The sequence below is a fragment of the Kryptolebias marmoratus genome, linkage group LG2 (genome assembly GCF_001649575.2).
Source record: "Kryptolebias marmoratus isolate JLee-2015 linkage group LG2, ASM164957v2, whole genome shotgun sequence".
Classification (NCBI taxonomy): domain Eukaryota; kingdom Metazoa; phylum Chordata; class Actinopteri; order Cyprinodontiformes; family Rivulidae; genus Kryptolebias; species Kryptolebias marmoratus.
Genome location: NC_051431.1, coordinates 5,869,819 through 5,889,067, shown reverse-complemented (window position 1 = coordinate 5,889,067; position 19,249 = coordinate 5,869,819). Strand labels below are relative to the sequence as shown.

The 19,249-nt window shown below is 36.6% G+C and overlaps 1 protein-coding gene across 2 annotated transcripts in view; it reads left to right on the top strand.

Annotated features, from left to right (window-relative positions):
- The window catches only part of nbeab (neurobeachin b), a 179,904-nt gene that overhangs the window by 98,475 nt on the left and 62,180 nt on the right, over positions 1 to 19,249 (top strand). For both annotated transcript variants that reach the window (XM_037980314.1, XM_025005976.2), the window contains 3 exons: positions 6,328 to 6,452; positions 14,745 to 14,891; positions 18,751 to 18,887. In XM_037980314.1, the coding sequence (XP_037836242.1) occupies positions 6,328 to 6,452; positions 14,745 to 14,891; positions 18,751 to 18,887 (409 nt within the window). The remainder of the gene's footprint in view (positions 1 to 6,327; positions 6,453 to 14,744; positions 14,892 to 18,750; positions 18,888 to 19,249) is intronic.

The following is a 19,249-nucleotide window of genomic DNA, read 5'->3' as shown; positions in this document are numbered from 1 at the left end:
GCAGTCATGTGATCTGAATGAAGAATAAGCAGATCTGACCCTATGGTGGCCTGTTTGATCATACTATATGCTTGCCTGATGATGAATGTCCCCTTGTATAGAGTCAGCATAGAAAAATCAATACTCCTCAAATTGAAACAGTATAGGGTTGTATTGATCCACTGTGCTAAATCAAAATGAGGAGACTTTGATACATCTCTCCAAGACAGCTCTCAGCTCAGTAATGACACACTATCAATTTTAGCTTTACACTGATAAATCAAGTTGAAAATTGGATGTCAGAATTTTTTCCAGCAGGAGAGTGATTTTCTCTGCCCTCTGGTACCCTCTGCTGTTGACCTCTGAACCCTGCCAGTGGATTATAAAGTTCTGACTCCTCTAAAGTGAAAGTAGGTGTCAAGGAAAGACTGATGAATACGTCGAAGGCTAACGTCCGCCACTTTCTCACCAAAAGGACCTTACAGTGACATTGCTATCACTTCTGTAGCTCTGTGAAAGACCTGAATAGTGACTTTATTTGATGGAAATTAAAGAAACTAATAAGAGAACGATAGAGAATACACAAGTAGAATTGTACTCTGAGTGGTTTCAAACTCTTGACAGTGTTGATTTAAAAAAAAACCTTTTAAGTGCTCTTTTAATGTTAATGCATCACACTCATGTTTTACACTTTTTTTAACATGATCACATTTTTCAGTGAATTGCCTTTGTGTCAATCCTTACATCTTGTGTGCCAGCAATCTTAAATGCTATGTCAACACACCAATCTAAGACAGATGTAAAAAAGCTGAAGCATACAAACTTCTTTGTCCCAGTATGAGTTCAGTATCATCCCTGACAGCTGACAGAGGCGCCTCTGCTGGCCTCCACAGCAGACCTAACTGACTAGTCTATTGATTGTCAACATTTCTTCTGTTTAATTACTTTTTTGTAGCAAAGGAGAAAAGAAAATGGTGGCATATATTGATCTGTGGCAAGGCAGTGAAACAGCCGTTTCCCTTGACTAACAGTGAGTTTCATCTCTTGCACGTGATGAATGGTAACAATCTGCTCGTGGATAATAACTTTGTGATGGAATGAACCTCTTTTCTCACTGTGTGCCCAGAGTATTTGGTCTTGCTTGAAAGGGTTATCAATTCTAATAGAAGTATACCATTAGAAGGGGGGTTGGGTACATTTTTTAGAGGCTTTAAAGCCTCAGAGGGTTTTAGGTTTGATGTTCCTTTTGGAGCAAAAAAACAAAGGTCAAGGTCCCTGATAGCACTGATGGGATAAACAAACTTTAGCCTGGTAATAAAAACAATAGCTATAAAATAACCTTTGTTTTGACAAAAGATCTACCTCCTATCTGCACTGATATCAAGATCTTGTGGGAAATTTAAGGTAATCTGTTAGTAATATCAAAGCAAAATTAGATGCATTAGATAATACCTATAAAATGTACCTCAAAGAACTTTTTTATGTATCAACTGCATCTGGTCTTTTGTTTCTGTCTAAAACAGAACTTTTTTGCATGATTTTTTAAATTCTCATTCCGCTGTTAAAACAAAGTTCAAGAAAAAGCAGCAAATAACAGTGATTTTTTTTTTTCTAGCGTATTAAAATCTTATTAAAAAAAAGGATACTCCATCGTTCTGACTTATATTTTCTGCTCTCTCTTGTTCTTGACTTACGCCACCCCCTATCCCCTTGGGGCACACTTAACCTTGTACACAGTGCTAATTATCTCTAGAAGGAGCCCCATTCACATAATAATCAATTTCATCGGTTGTAGAAATTGAGCTGGGCACTGCTTGAACGTGCCACATTTCCCGTAAAAGATAGGATCTGCAGAGCGGGCGTTCCAGGAGAGATCACCAGCATTACAGTGTGGTTCTTCATCCCTCGTCTGATCACGTACGTCTGTCTTCATTACACCAGATGACCTGGAGTTAATCTTGTTGCTGCTGTGTTTTTTCTCTTTTGTCTTAGTCCAACATTCATTCTACAGTCTGTCTCTTCTTTATCTCTTAATCTTTAAACGAAAAGTCATATCCAATAACCAGAAACATTTGGAAAGGGTATCGTTTTTTTGTTTCAAGTAGTGTTGGGTTGTGATTATTTGAAATAGGAAAAATAAAGAGATGAAAGTCATGAGTATCATTTGCAGCCGTCTCCGATAATGCACTCATGATGCTGACCAGTCAGCACATTAACGTTTGGGATCCCACAGATACATGATCAAACTTGATGTATTTTTATTGAGAACATGATTATCTTTTTTCTCACTTTATAGGTTACTTTGAAAGATATGGGCTCATCACCATATGGTCGCCAGTTGCCACTTTTGATCTAGTGCATTTTTGGTTTGCGCTTTTTCATCACAGCAGTTTGTGCAAGAATGCTGCGTTAAAATCCATGAAGGAATGCAAGGATTGACAAAAAAAAAAATCTCTGTCTGGTTTTTATTATAAGTGAGCCAAAGAACTGGTTCAGAGAATTGATAGCAAAATGTGAGCCTTCTAGAGTTTCCGAACTATAGTGCTTGAAATTTAATAAATCTGTTTGTGTGGGCACATTTAAAACTGGTTACATTGTGTTTTGTTTACATCTTCATAATTTTTGGAAATTGCTTTTAGAAGCTGCACAACTTGTCTCTTCATCAGAGATTTAGCCTCTCATGGTTAGACTGATAAAAACAGCTGAAAATGAAAGAAAAGGCCACTTGTCCTCAACTTATCTCTAAAAACGGATGTGCTCTCAGAGTGGCTCTGCGACAGAAACCAGTTGCTGCTTCTTTGAATAGAATTGTTGCTGATTACTAGCATTTATTATAATTATCCCAATTCATGCCACCAATAGTCAGAGTATTGTGGTGTTTTATTGAATCAGTGTGTTCCTGTCCTTCCTCTTGACCACCAGACACAAATCCCTTCTAAACATAAAAGAAAATTCTTAACTATGAAAACTCATCCATATGCAGTCCCACCCTGCTCATGTTTTTTGGGCCATTTTGGTTAAGTGACTTCTAAAAAAAAATGCTGTTAGCTGTTGGTTCCAGCATTAGATCACTGCAACCATTTCTCCCAAAAATTGATGTTCCCGTAGCCAGAAGGATCTTATTTCTTCTGTAGGCATGATGTAATGTTGAGTTCAGCATACAGCATTTGCAAGGAACTGAAAATTTGTATATTTATTAAGATGGAACTAAATTAACTTTTTTTCTGGATTTGCTCAAGTTGGCCTTTTTATGCAAACAGTACCAAATAATCAGGAGGGAGGGTTGAGGTCTTTTCTGCACTAAAGTCAGAGCAGCACAAACAATGCATCACCAGCTAATGTGATATTAGGTCTTGACTGTTGTCAAAATTCTGTTTTCTCATCTAGATTATTGTTATAGTTTGCTATAAAATTGTTATCAATCTTCCAGATCCTTCCTTAACCCTTTTTGTAAATTCTGTTCATCATTTTTTCCACCCTTCTGCAAACAAAACTCTGTCCATGGGAGTGTTAGATCTGGCACCTCAAAAACCTCAACGCTGGCTCCTTGAGGAAAGATGGTGCTTTAAATATCCATTTAAAAGAGGAGAGAATAGACGATAGCTCACTTATACATTTATCCTACTGCACTTACCAAGTCTGAAAGCCTTCATAAATAATGGTGCTCCTGCTTCCTGTAGGTTATCAGTGCTGGAAAATTAGCTTTTAAAATGCAGTTTGAAATCCATTTAGGTGATTGATGGGTGATGGGACTAATAAATTTTGCCAGTTTCTAGAGGGCCAGCTCAAAGCAATTCTTTATGGTTGTCATGAAGCCAGACACATTGGATGTGTGAAATAAGGAGGTCTCAAACCAATTCTGCTCAAGGGATCCTATTGGATGGGCAATTTGTTACACAGATAATACAGACAACTATCTTTTTTATTGAATAAACTGAATTTCTTCTTTCTTACCTATGTTAGCCATATATCTAAACCTATGTTACTTAAGTGATTACCTGAATCTTAAAAATGTAAGGAATTGGTTATGTTGTTAGTCTTTAAATGGCATAATTGAAGCAATAGCGATCAATTACAATTTTATGAAACACTCTTGAGGTTTTTGCACAAATTATGGCAAAACATTATAAACCTACCTCATTTCTGATCATCTATTGACATGAATGTGTTTATCGGTGGGTTTTTGCCATATTGAATGTTGAAATTAATATTTCTTACTCTTCAGCTGTAGATCTCCATTAGTCTTAAGCAATTTCTGAATTTTTATATTTCTCTTTCAAAAATACACTTTCAAATCAAATCCAATCTTGAGCTGACACAAGTTGGTAATCAATAACTTTACACTAAAAGATATGTGCAAAACACCAATAAATTTCCATCCAACTCATTAATCAGTCATTGCAACTTAAGGATTTTGCTTGTTGTAGACGTGATTGCGCTTAAAGATAAAGATATTTTGGCTTAAAGTAAAACTGTACTCAAATTAGCACATTTTAAGCAAACCACATAAAAGCAAATGTAGTTAATACTATAATAAGGAAATCTTCAAAGAACGGATTTATCCCCCACCGGCATCTGCTCTCCACTTGCTCACAGAATTAGGCGACATAATCTTTAACAATAATCACCCAGTTGCCTGCAGTGGATTTACATTTTTTCACACTGTGTAATCTTGCATTTACAATATCATTTACGTGGGTGTATCTTTTCCACCCACTGACATCTGTCTTCTTCTCTGTTAAGCTTTGAGCAAGATTGGCAGGGGACAAGCTCAAGGCGTTCAGTCTTTGCTTTGCACACACCAGCACATGATAGTTTGTGAATACAGCATCCTCAATTGTATGCACACACTCACATATGAACCCTTTTGATTGATATTTTACTGAAACTGAGCCCTTGTTGCTGTCAGAGCCCAGCTAAGTCTCCTGAGCCTCTTGATTTCTGACATTAGTAGATATTATATTCATGGAGCAGTGAGGCTGTATTTTGTGATGTGATCCCCTGTAACACTTTAATCTGTTTAGACTGCTTCAGAACTGTGGCTGAGAAGGGAGCAGAAAGTATACAATGAAATAAAAGGCTGCCTGCCAAGATCTGACTATAACCACCACACAGAAAATCTCCTCTTGGATTTGAACACACAACACCTCTGGTCCAAGGCTTTATTTTGGGCTTTTTTGGTTTTTCACTTGTAGATTTTTTTTTTTTTGTCGTTGTTTGTTTGTTTTCTTTAGAATTTTATATTTTGAAGCCCATCTTAACACAATTTTAGATGAAAATACATCATACCATAAGATCTGTCTTTTTGTTTGTTTGCTTGTTTGAAAATAAAACTGTTAAATTCTCTATATGGGTCATATTATTTTATGCATTTTATCCATGCATTCGGATGCTGATGTTTATGAAATTGAAGCTGAATGATGCCGTATTTGTTCACATTTACGTAATTACAAATAGGAATGAAGAACATGCAGATTTGTGTAATTCGCTCTTCTTTTATTGTCAGCTGTATTCCAGTTATTTTTAATCACCACTGTTTTCTTGTATTTCTTCATAAAGGGAGCATAAAAGCTTTGAAACAATTCCAGCTAGTGCACAGTGGGGAAAAAAGCAGCAGTTAGAAAACCTAATGCTTGTCCCAGTGCTTAATGGTTTTCTTTAGCTGCAAGCAATAAAATTATCCCAGGTCTTCACTTATGTTGGAATAAAAATTTACAAAGATGGTTACCACATGCTGGAACTGTTTTCTTCTCCCTCTTTTTTTCGTCTTTATGGCCCTAATTCACTGTTATTAATAATGAATATAAATGCAATTTTCAATTGGGTTGCTCTAGGGCCCTGGGAATCATTTCAATGAATATTTCAACACATTATTTTAATCATGGCTCCACATATGCAGCAAGGGGGGCTTGTTTTATAGGCTCATGCTTCAGCTGCCTCGAGACCCTGATCATTAAACTCCATGCTGTCTGCAGTGAGGCTCTCCTACCTTTGATTTACAAGACTTGTTAAAAAACATTGTAAAAAGAAGGCAAGCTGTGCCATTTATACTTGTAATTTGAAGCTGTATTTGTAAATGGGGGTGTCTATGATTTATGTGTGCAGCGTTTGCCGCTGCTTCCTGCTGTTATGATGCTATATCCTTTAGCAGAATTAACATTACCAAGGCCTCTAGAGCATGCCAGTATTCAGCCTAATAAAGTCCACTATCTCTGGTCAGACAACCCACCCCCCCACTCCCCCAAATTATGTTTTTGTTTTGTGATAAGAAAGTGGCTGCTGTAATCAGATCATCATTGAGGCACGTGTGTGGTGTCTAACCTGCCTGTCCTCTTGTCTCTGTCACAGTCATCTGCACGACTTCTGGCGTCTCGATTACTGGGAAGATGACCTGCGACGGCGGCGGAGATTTGTCAAAAACCCATTTGGCTCCACCCACTTAGATGTTACATGCAAGTTGTTGCAGGAGTATGGTAAGTCTACCATATCTTTGTTGAAATGTATACATTGAAGTCCATGCAGATTATTACTTTATATGCAGTCTTTGTTACTGTTGCAGCATATGTTTCAAATACTACGCTGTAAGCTGTTGCTTGTTCATGCATGCTGCTTTAGAGAAGTTTTATGAGAACACATAAAAAAGGACATATCTCTCTGCTTTTACCGTTTTCTTCCCTTTGACTTTAACTTTCTTTATTGACCCAGGAAGTTGTGCAGTGTTGCCCAACATCTAGTGTCAAGTCAGCTTTAAATCTTTCAGCTCGGACTTCCAAAAGAAAACTGCTTTGTGATATTAAAACTTCTCAGTTCTTCTACCTTGAACACAACAGCAGACTTAAAGTTTTGATTGTAAAATTAATAAAGTAGGCAACATTCATCTTGGTCAGGATTATTTTTTGACTATAGCTCTACATACATTTTTAATTGAGACAATGATGAAAGACCTTACTGCGTTTCAGTGTCGAGCTACCGGAGCAGACCGTTGGCTCGGTTCTTCATATCATCTGGTTACTCTCAGCATTTGTGCTGCCAAAGATGGTGGCTTCCACACGCACATCATGGCAGCTTTGTAGATAAATACTTGCCAGCTGTTGTTGCAGCAGCAGGTGGTCCACATATAAGACGCACACAATAATTACACCTTCTGCTTCAGTTTTTTGTTCATTCCTTTTGTTTTTTTTTCAAGAAAAAAGCTAATTTTGCTGACTTCAAGTGATGTGTTGATTCCTCTGTTGAAGAGACTCAAGTTAACAAGTTATTTTTAGAAGTTTTAGAAGTTTTTTGCTTTGAGAAAAATTAAAGGCTTTTGCTTACTTTTTTTATTATTATTTTACAAAAAATTTCAGTGCATTGCATCAACACTGCCTAGTTCAATAAACTTGTAAAACTGATCAAATATCAAAGGAAAATTCTCCTGCCATTCTTGCAGCATTCGACTTCTCATTGTTTATTTCTCAGTAGTAGTTCATAGTGGGCCGCACAGTTACTTTAATTGATAAATGGGTGTATTATCTTTTTAGAGACTTGTGACAGATCTCCTCGTGTCAGTTAACCTGAATATTTTTCAGTCATTAGGTTTTTTTCCCCCTTATGTTTGACTCGGTGCAGTTGACTAAAGTGTTGAGGTCTTGCTGGCATGTGGTAGTTTTAATGAGCAGAATTATGTATAAACTTGTCAAGTGAAAGGGATTGCCTGCAGTCAGGTGCTCTCTGTGAGAGGTGAGACACTTTTTCAGGCTTTTTCCTGCAGGCTTTGATCTGGTTGCAGATCAAAAAATTGAGAGTAACTTTTGTTCTTTGTTAGAGCTTTAGTAAATTTAGTTAGATGTGACAATTGTTTTTTATTTGTTTTTGTTGGCATTAAGATATTTTTTCAATTTATTTTTAAATTATATTTAGGGCCAGATCTGCTTTACGTAAATAACAGTATTACAGAAGCTCAGAAAGTGTTTGACCTTTAGTTTCATGGTCCAATTTTTTCTATTTCTGCCATGGAGAGTTGGAGGACCAAATTCAGGACAGGTAGAAAGCTGCAATTTAAAGACAATAACTTACAAGAAAAAACAAAAACAAAACAACTAAAGTGCTGAAAAGAAAGCAATGCCTATAATCTGTGGGGTGGCAAGCAGTCAACAAGCAGCTTTCAGCTGTGGCCAATATTGACATTGAAAGCAAAGAAGACCAGAATACAAGGAAAGGTGGCAAAAGCTAATTATAAATACTAGTAAAACTGAGATTAACAGAAGTAAACTCTGAGAAATTAACACAGCATGGCAGTAATTCAGGAAACCAAAACAATCAAAACTAAACCAAAAAACAAGAAATCCCACAGACCATGAAAATGAGGCAGAGATGCTAATAACGCCATTATTCAGGCACCATCCTGAGTACAAACTTCACAAACCTGCATTTAGAGTAATCATCAGTTTTGCGAAGTTGAGAAAAATGAAAAGTTAGTGGAAGAATATTTTCTGTCAGGATTTTGCATCATTTCCAAATCATCAAGAAGTCCTGTCTTTTTTCTTTTTAAACAACATAGATTTTTATTTGCATTAAAAAGCAGTTGAATAGATCTCTAAGAGGAATCAGGTGTTGAAATCACTCATTTATTCTTTTGAAAGCTGGTACTTTTTTTAGACTAATGTTGCCAACAGCAAGATTCTTTTAAACCCATGTGTTAAATTTAGATATTTTTTTTAGAAATTGCAGTGAAGTATCTTTCTTGAAATTGCTACGTTTAAACCGCATGAAGATTGTCCTCTAAGAAAAAAATGTACTTCTTTGAAAGCTTAAACACCATTTTTCCACATATACTATGATATATATTTGATATAATGGCCAAACTTGCATTAGTGGGAGCTTTGAGATCACTTTTTGTTCTTTGTCTGTGTGTGTGTGAGTGTGTGTGTGTGCGATCATGTGCACAATGATGGGGGGTTAAACTCTGCCTCCTTGTCTATTAGCAGCACTGACAGCTTAGCTTGCACATTCTGTCTCTGCCCTTTGCCTGTAATAACCCACCGTGTAACACCCAGCCTCCGCCCAGTATCAGACTATATTGTTAGGTGATTGGAATTGGGCAAGCATGAAATGGAAGTCACGTTAATATTGATCCAAATGTTTAACGGGGTGTTTTACCTCCGGGTGTCCTTGCTGTCTCATTTCAGGTGAACAGCTTCAGGATTGCACTAGGCAGAGATCTTTATAGCTTTTTACTTCTTCAGATGCAGCCTCGTGATGTCATATTAACCTTTTCCAGCATTATTATTAAATACATTAAACTCGGGCAAATAATGTTTCAGTATCTTAGCCCTCGCAGGGCTAAGATGCACACTAAAGGTTTAGGTTCAGATGTAGAGATTGCCGGGTTATGTCCTAAGTTTTTTTTTTATAAAGGGAAGATGAGATTGCTGTGTCAACATGGTAGACACTCACTGCACATACTGTATCACAATATTGGATAAAGATCACTTCAACAGGAAACGTCTGCTCTGTTTAAACTACCCTACATCAAAGTTATAATGTTTAGTTTCACAAATTCAAAACATCTACGAATGTCTCCCATCACAGGAAATATAAATCTGTCATTTTTCCACCTCATTTCATTTTTTTCAGCACAGAGTAAATAAAAGGAGAAAGACGGGGCAGAATTGCATCGTTCTAGTGGTAATGAAATTCCATGAACAGACAGAACTTTTTTTTTTTTGGAATGTGGAGCCTGTGGAGAGAAAGCATAGGAGTGCGTGATGTGAAACAGAGTTTGGGAAAAGAAAGAGATATATTAAAAACATTCTAAAAATCTTGCAATTTAGCAATTAGTGCATAAATTACTGAAGTTGTGGAAATGACTAATACATTTGCCACAGATCTTAGAGAATGGAATGTGGAACAGAAAAAGACCCAAGACCTGATCTGAAACATCTTCACCCAACTGAAAAAACAAGACAACTAAATTTTCTTCTAAGTGTTAAAACAAAGACCCAATAGTTATTTTATTCAAGTCTAACTAAATACTTCTGTTCAAAGTTTCACCTTAAATATCAGTTTAAAAAACATTCTAGGATTTCTACAAGAATCACTTTTTTGCATATAGTCCAGTTTTAGCTTTGTTGATGAAGTATTTCTGAATTGATTCATTATATGAACTCTGTTTCATTAAGAAATTACTATGTATTTTAGGGGGAGGTAAATGTTGTATTCTTGCATATGGCACATTCTGAACAGACCCACCAAGGCTACGAAAACAAAAGGTTAAAATAACTTTAAAAGGTGTATAACACGGATACTGAACAATGGTATTATGGTTAATCAAACATCTTTTCTAAAATCTTCCAGTTATATTATTCATTTATTTTTTCATTTAAGACAACATAGACTATAAATATAAAACTTAATATTTATTGCAAACTTTCACAGTTATTTTTTTAATGGGTTAGGGTTCGGGTTATCTCCTATTGCTGAGTCTGCGTTCTATAAGTTTACAACAGTATGTCACAAACCTGCTGCTACATCTGAATCACTATTCAGAATAGGCATTAAAAAATAGGATGCAATGAAAGTATACACTTTTTTTCAGATGGAAATAAGACAGATCACATGTTAAACATGTTTGTTTTGTTTTTAAATGTATACTTAATTTGTCTTTTTAAGCTGATTATTTGGCATGTGTGTTAGTGTGCTGCGTAATCTTTTTTTGTCAACACTAGCTGATTGGTGACTTGGGACATCAATTACTGTTTAGAAAGTGAAATGTGTTCCCTTTAGGTTAACCTAATCACCAGTTTGGGGTCTCCTTGATTGTATTTTTCTTCTCATAATGGATCAGATGGGTTTGGAATAGATGGCAGGTCTGGGCTGGAGTCAGGCAACTTCTTAACCTTTTACAATAAAGACATCTTTATACAGCATGACCAAAATATGGTTTCATCTTGCTGAAAGAATCAAAGCCTTATCTGGAAAGTTGTTGTCTTTATATATAAAAAAACAATATGTTGCTCTAAGGTATGTATTCTTTTATAATGTAATGTTATTAATATTCTTCACTGCTGTGCAGGTTACTCTTACTATGTGATTATTACAGGTAGGAGGATCTGTCTATATTTGTGCCTGCAGAATTCCCAAAACAAGGAATTCTGAATAAAGTTTTTGACTTTAACTCTGTTCATTTGAAGCCCAAAGAATTTGGATTTGTCTTTGTGTGTATTTTTATTTCATGACACAAGTTTTAACTTAATTTTATTGATTCAGAAAACACTAGGTTCACTGTCAATAGGTTAAATAAAAGATTTCAAAAAATGCTGTGATGTTTTGGGAATCATCTGATTTTGCATTGTTTGCCTTGTTGTATTTAGATTTTTTTTTTCGGAATTTGGTAAATTTTTAAATATTATGTTTAGTTTTAAAACTACCAAAGTAGTTTTAAAAAACAATGGTTTTATTAATTGTGTGGTCAACTTTTTTCCAGCTTTACACACTTAAGATTCAGCCTTTCAGTGATCCTTTTTTTTTTTTTTACATCCATTTGTCTTACTCTCCTGTCTACAATGAGCCTGTTTATGTTGTGTCACTGACTTGGGGATAAAACTTAAAATCTGTAGGATTTACTTTGTTCTGCTATCAACATTTTTACAATTTCAAGAAAATGTTCTGACAGCGTGCAGCTCTTGGATGCCCTGGAAGGAACTCAACGCTGTGCTTTCCAGCTGAACCCCAGCGATGAGTGCTCCGAGTCGGCCTCCGTCGGTGACAGCCGGCAGATCTTCATCAGCCTTCAATGAGGTCATGAAAGCTCTGCAGTGCACTTTACGGAGTGTAATTAGTGCACTCTGAGGCAGTTTCAGCTCAGTGATTGAACAAGAGGACCCAGGAGACTGGTGATCGGTGGCTTCTCCTGGCACTGTTTCTGAAGAGCTTGAAAGCAAACGTGAAATAAAACTGCTGTCATACTGTCACACAGTGACGGTAACTTTTTTTTTTTGTCTCTTGCCGCTTTTGTAAAGTTTTAAATTCATGGTTAATTTGGCATGGTTATATTATTATACTGAGTAGCAACATTTTCCTGTTAATTAATGCAACTACGTATCTGAATCATGTTTCACATACAGTAAGATATGAGACACACTTCAGATTGTTTTGTTGTGAACAAAAACATTTGCACTTGTTTTTCTGATTTTGTAAAACATTGTGTTACTAAGGCACAATAGTTTTCTATTAATTTGTAATTAACAATTTTATTTGTACTGATATGGTGAAATATAAATTCTGAGAAAGAACCAGCTTCTCATGGAATGGAGCAAATGGGGAAAAAAAAAGATTTGATCAAATGATTAAGAAAAGGATCATTCTCTTTGCCCTGTCATACACTTAAAGTTTTCTAATCACTCTGTCATGGCGCTGCTGCATGTCGAGCCCTTTAATAGTGACAAATGGCAGCTCTTCACAGCAGCACTTTTACTACAGCAGTATCTCTAAATCAGGAAACTTTCACTTATGAGAATATCTCTCTTTGTCAGCTGACTCTGTGCTTCATCCTGTAACGTTTTTCTTTTCAAAAGACCATAAGTCATATTATTTCAAAACTAAATTGGACTTTGATTAAAGCAAAGTTCAGACCCTTGTATTGTTTCCCAACCCCTACCATCACACACACACACACACCTCATTTGATGTTGATTATTTGCATGTTGAAATCAGCAAGGTTTATTTGGCCTTCTAAACCATGTCCAGAATTTCCAATCAGAACAGCAGCCTGTCTGCTAAGTTTTTCCTCATTTACTTAGAGCATAATGATGGTTTACAGAAATACAGTTTTAAGTTTCACTCTGCTTTGATTTCTGACCACTGGCTGGCGTTCCCTTTAACATTGCACAGAATTCATTTCCTAAGCGTTCAAACTTCCCCTCATCTGATGAAAGCTCACCAGATACGAGACAGAGCAGGAAGCAGGCTTTTTTTCCCCCTCTCTCTCTCTCTCTCTCTCTCTCTCTCAGTGGCAGTGTTGACAACAGTCAAATGTGACCTCTTCAAGACAAGGTACATGTTCCTCAGGGAAGGGAGAGGCGAATTAAGAACTGTGGTGAAAGGAAACATGTCAGATGAGTGTCAGCCACCTCCCTTACCTCGATATGTGGGCTTTCTTTTTGCACATGCAGATTTCTCCTTTTAGTTCTTACACTGAACCTAATTCAGAGAAGCATTTTAAGCAGCTTAATAGGAGACACATTATTGAAGATGGACTGATAAATATGTTGACTTTTTTCCAGTTTGTACACATGCATCTTTTTCAATAAGCATCTTCTACTTATAGCTATAAGAAAAAAGCCTTCTAATTGACCTGTCTGTTCATTTTCATTCTTGTCAAGTCGACTAAAGCACCAAATGATGTCTCTAATCTACCGTGAGTGTGAAATGTAATTCAGCTTTTGGTCTTTTTAAGATAAAGGTTGTGTTTTAATATTGACCTTGTCTAAGAATAAAAGTCTAAACATCTCTGATGTTCAATGACTCAAAACGTATCTGGTGAAGGATCCTTGGCATCTTTCATATTCCATAGCATCTACACGAGTGTGCATCTCTTATGCATGCTGTTGTTTTCTATGGTTTATCGTAACATAATTTAAGAACCTGATAGTTAAGATTGGTGTGCCCATTATCAATCATTTTTAGTTTCTAATTGTAATCTACCATAAATACTTTTGGAAGTATAATACACCCCGGATGCTTCTGCATTATCTTGTACTTTTTTTCCTTTTAGAATTATGCTATACACGGTTCCCATTGCATTGCTTTGACTTTCTGTTGCCTCTGCTCAGTTATGTGAATATTTCTGTGCTTTACTGCACTGATAAATGGAATGTAGCAGAGCAGGAATATGTGACTCGATGAGTAAGTGACAAAATAGTAAAGTCTTGCTAAAGAAAAGACTAGCAAAATGTTTCATTCAGAAACGAAGCTTTCAGGTGAGTTATGATAACATTTTAAAGTGTTTGTTTTCTTTTTAATAAAAAAGTATTTCTTCCCACAAATACAAATTAAATACAACAATCTTATTTTACTATTAAAGGAAGCAAGTTATATTATGTTGTTCTTGACTCAATATTGATATATAAGCCAAATGTTTTTTACAGTTACATAAATCTAGGAAACCAGATTTATGATACCAACCCAATGAGAATACCTCTGGGGCACAGTTATTAGGACCAATACTCTGATTCCGGTGTCTCCAGCAGCTCTTCCATTAATGGATAACATGTTCTGGTACTCTGTGGTCTTTTTACTGTCAGCAGATGCATAAAAACACTAAGAGCTGATGGTTTTGAGATTTAGCATAAAGTTTTGGTTGTCTGTAACTCTTCAAACTAGTTTTAAGGTATGCAGCTTTAATATGCCTAACTGTTGGTTATCGGTACCCATCTAACTACAAGCAAATACAAGAAATTCCCCAGAAAAAGAAGTATTTACAATTACAGTAACATAAGCTACTGGTAATCCTCAGTACAAGTAGTTTTGCCTTCAAATGCATCCATTTTTTTATAAAGCTAGTTCGTTCTCAGAAATTAGAATAAAAGGAAATAATAAATACTCATTTGATTTTTTTTTTCTTAAAGAATGGTAATAAATTTCTACCCTGACATCTGAAATAAAGCTTTATTAGCCGTCTCTTGGAATAAACCATTGTTTGCTCATGTGGGGAAATTGCCTAATATAAATCTTACCTTCAAACAGCATAACCCCCTGTGACCCCCTTCCCTTATTTGTTGTCACAGGTTTGAAAGCAGATGAGGTGGTGAAGTCTAAGATGGTTTTCCGTAGCCCAACTGTGCCCAGTCAGAGCCCAGAGACAGAGCTGATACTGGACGGAGACAATGACAACGCCAGCCTGCTGCAGGAGAAGGAGGTGGACAACCTGGGTGGTACGTCAGCATGCCAGCATTTTGATTATCTCTCAATCAATGTCACCTCTGAAGCAATGATACTCTTCATTTTATCAGTCTTAACACACTTACGGTGCAAAGTTGATGTGATATCACTGAATGTGTGTTAACCTTGAATACTTGTCACACATCCCAGTACAGCTGAAAAGCACAATTTTAAAAATAAGCTCCTCAGTTGTTTGTCTCCAGAGTTAAGTCGTCTGAAGCTAAACTAAACAGAAAATAATGATCAATCTAGATATGGATAGTTCATGATTTTTTAAGTAATGAGTTATGCACAGCTGCTTGTTGATGCTTAAAGCTGTCCAAGAAAAAATGAACAGTTCCCCCCCAAAAATCATAAAGTAAGAAACAAAATCTGAACAATATTTTTTTTTTCTATATTGATGGTAAATGTCCTTTAAATTAAAAAATATAAGCAAAATTTGTGACCAGATGCCAACTACCACTTTTATTTGTTTACTAATTGAAAGAGTCAAAGTGATTGAAAGTGGGTCAAAGTGCCTACCGATCATATTTGTTTACCTACATGGACCACAGGCAGCCTAATGTAGGTCAGTTGTGACTCAAGCTTCCATGAGGTTTTTAGTTGATTCAGCAAAGTGCTTTGTTGACACTGCTGAAATTTACTTGTGATCAAAATTTGACTGCGAGTTAAATCATCATCCAATTCTTAACTTACTGACTTGACTTAGTTATTCAGAATTTATCATCCAAGCCATGTCATTGGCTTCATGCCTGCGTAATGAAGGCTTATCCCTTTGATATCTTCAGTTCTGAAAGCATTTTTTATTTTCCTATGACAACAAAGGAAAACATGGTAGTAGTGTTTGTGTCCGTTCTTCTTCAAGTGATAACCCATTTGTCTTTGACTTATTTTTCTTATTTACTTATTATTATGACTATTATTATTATATCAGCTCTATTATTGCACATTCAATATTTATTCTGAATTTTTTTTTTCTTAAGAAATTATTACTACATCTTAGATTGTGTCAAATCATTTCTAGGACAGTATCAAATTTATTAATGTTGTGATTCTTTCCAGGTACAAATTGTGGTAAAAATGTGTGAAGACATGACCTGAAAATCTAGATTTCTACTCATTTAAAACTGTCAGTTCAGAGCTGTATATTGCCCGTGGCTAAGCATGTGAAGCTTATACTGAATCGGGGAACTTCTGAGCAGTAAAATCCCCTTTTAAATCTCACAGATGAATCTCTGAGGAGAAGATTAACCCCCCACCCCCTCCTTGTTGTAGGACCAGCAGGCAGCCAAACGCTCCATGTCTGTCAGATGAACATTTTACTGTTCAACCCAAAGTGCAAGACAAGAACTTGTACAAAAAAATAAAGTTTTGTTTTCCCCAAGAGAGCCAATATTGACCTTGTAAAACCTTAAACCCTAAGCTGGATGTTGAAGGAGAACTGAAAAAACCTAAAAGCGGACAAAGACTTTGAAAAGTAAAAAATAAGATATCTGCCTTTTTGTAAAATGCAACTTCTTGTTTTTGTCAGTAGGGGAGCTGCTTCATGCTAAAACATTCAGGTTATGTTTATAGGCAGGATGCTTGGTCTGTGTTTGTCCTGTTCAAAATCTCAGGCATGAACAGCCTTAATAAGAGATCTGGGACTAGATTCTTGTCAACAACAGCCCTCCTCCTGCCAGCCACTGGGTCAGCGCCTGCTGCTGCTGCCAAAGAGGCGGCGCCTGCACTCATGAGCTCAGGCAGTTGTGGTTACTGAACCTATGATTAGTTTTTTCTCCCCCACAAACACTGGAAATGATGTTTGTACTTGGGCTGGCATCGAATTAGCTTTTTTCTTGTAGGCACATATTGTGACCAAAAGAGAAGTGCATGTGAGAGGGAAGAAGAATGTAACAGTCTGAGCCTTTCAGAATGTTTCCCACGTCAAGGAGGAGCCTGCAGATTTGACTGTCCTGCCAGCATACCGGAAGCGTGTTAATACATCCCAAAGTGTGGCTTAGCAGCCGCAATCATTTTGTTTTTTTCTAATTTAGCCTTTCTGTATCCATTTTAAGACTTGGTTTAAAATACCAATCTTTTGAATGGTTATTGGTTATTTATAACCAAACAATTCTGAATGTATCCGTTCTTAAGGTCAGATGTTTTCTTTCTATTCTTTACCTTTTGCAAATGTGTTTGAGTTTACAAGGTTATTCTTAGATATACAAGAAACCCACCTCATAATATAAAATAGTAAAATGGTGGATATTAATAAACCCATCCTTTCTGCGCTTCTCCCAAAAGTCCACCTCCCTGAAATGAGAGTTTTCATCACTTCATTAAATTGGCCTGTCATTTGGGAATTGGATGCAGAAAGACCCAACAGTGAGATATTCTATGTCTTATCTTGTGCAGATCCCTTATTCTGGGTAACTTGCCCTTAATTTCATTATTTTCATGTAAACATTTTAATGCCTTATAGCCTAATTATGAACGAATCCCTGAGGGGATTACTGCCTAATCCTCTTCCTGCCCATGAGCAATGGATGCTTAAGGCTTCAGACTGTACTGTCAGTGTAGCAGTTTAGAGACAGAATACAATGCTTCCACTCTACAAGTCTTATTTCTAGGAAGAATAATGCATTATTCTTAATGGCCATTAAGGTGTAAGCATTAAGACGATTCATTTTACTGTAACTGACTGAAGCCAAAAAATTTAAGTACAAAATATAATAAAAATATTTACTTGCTTACATTGTTGATTATTAGTATACATTTACTTCAGTTGAGTGGGTAAATATGTATTCTTTTCTTTGCTAATAATGCTTGCTGAAAATGCAGTAAAACCAGCTGGTGGTTATTAATAAAAAGCTTATAAGCAGTGTGTAGTATTTGGGTTGGCTGCGTCAGCAGATAGAATAATCGTTAATAAAACCGAGCAATGCTGAAGAGGAAAAAAAAATCCAGGGAGGATGGTTTAACTGAGCAGCCTGCAAGAGCGATGAAGGGACGCTCTGGGAGTTCAAACCAAAATCCACTTGTATTCCTGTAACACTATCGCCCGTAATTGGCTGAGGAACGCAGATTAAGATTGACGAGACATTAAAGTGGCTCTTTGGAGTTTAAGGGATCGATAAATATCCTGGTTTGGAGAGCCTGGGAGCAGACGAATCACTGTAAGGGTGCTCCACAGCGACACTGATCTGAGAACAGGCGGAGGAAGAGGAGGAGAAGGAGAGACTGGAATAAAACATCTGATCAGCATCAGCTCTCCACGGTCACAAAGCACCTGAACAGAGTCACTTTTGCACTTGACAACAAGCTTTATTAGTGCAACCAGTAGGTCAATAATTGTCTTATTTTTAATAATCTAAATTAAGTTGAACGCTGAAGTCATGTTTTCGTCCCGCAGTGAAAATACGATCAGATAGAAATAATTTAATGTTTTACTTTTCTAAACTTGGTGGGAAAATCTTTCTTAAGAGTGATAATTATTTTCAAAACTATTTATTTAAAAACCTATAATTAATTTTCAAACAGTTCAATCAGATTTTGTTAATACTCATAACACGGATAAGATTTTAGCGCGCGTCGCTGTGCACAAAAACAAAAAAAAAAGGTGGGGGAGGGGGTATTTTTGTAACAGGATAAAAAAATAGTTTTAAGGACCTGGTGTATAAATTTGAAATGGATAATATCTATTTAAAAATTTTCGATTGGCTGCGCGCGCAAACTGGGTGACAGCTGCAGGCCGCCGGTCCGATTCTCCCCACCGTGGCGTTTTATTGAAACGTTTCATTTAATGTATGTGAGATGTTTTCTTCATGTTTGTGAACCAAAACGAGCCTGCCCCCCCTTCACACTCTGCAGGCCCGGTGGTTCTGAGCAGCTCGGCCCAGCTCGTTGCGCCCGTCCTGGTCGCCCGGGGGACTCTGTCCATCACCACCTCTGAAATCTACTTCGAGGTGGACGAGGATGACCCTGCCTTCAGAAGGGTCGACCCAAAGGTAAGAGAGAAAATAAAAACCCGGAAAGAAAACCAACACCGATGGGGTTCTGCTCAGGTTTAAATCAGACAGCTTGTTGGTGTTTTCCTGATTCAGGCTTTATTTTAGCTGTTATTGGTAGAAAATAAGAAGCAGCGTTTGTCCAGATGTTCAACGGGCCTGGTGTCTTTTAATTCTCAAAAGTTTGATTTTCTCCCTCTCCGGTTTAATTTGCAACGGTTTTTATGATATATATTTTTTCATATCTCAATTTCCACTTGGGTGTTTTTTTTCCCTGCAAATTCGAACAAGAAAATTTTATATTCAGTTTTAAAAGTTAAACGTGACATAATTTTAATCAGTTTATTATAAAACGGACTGTC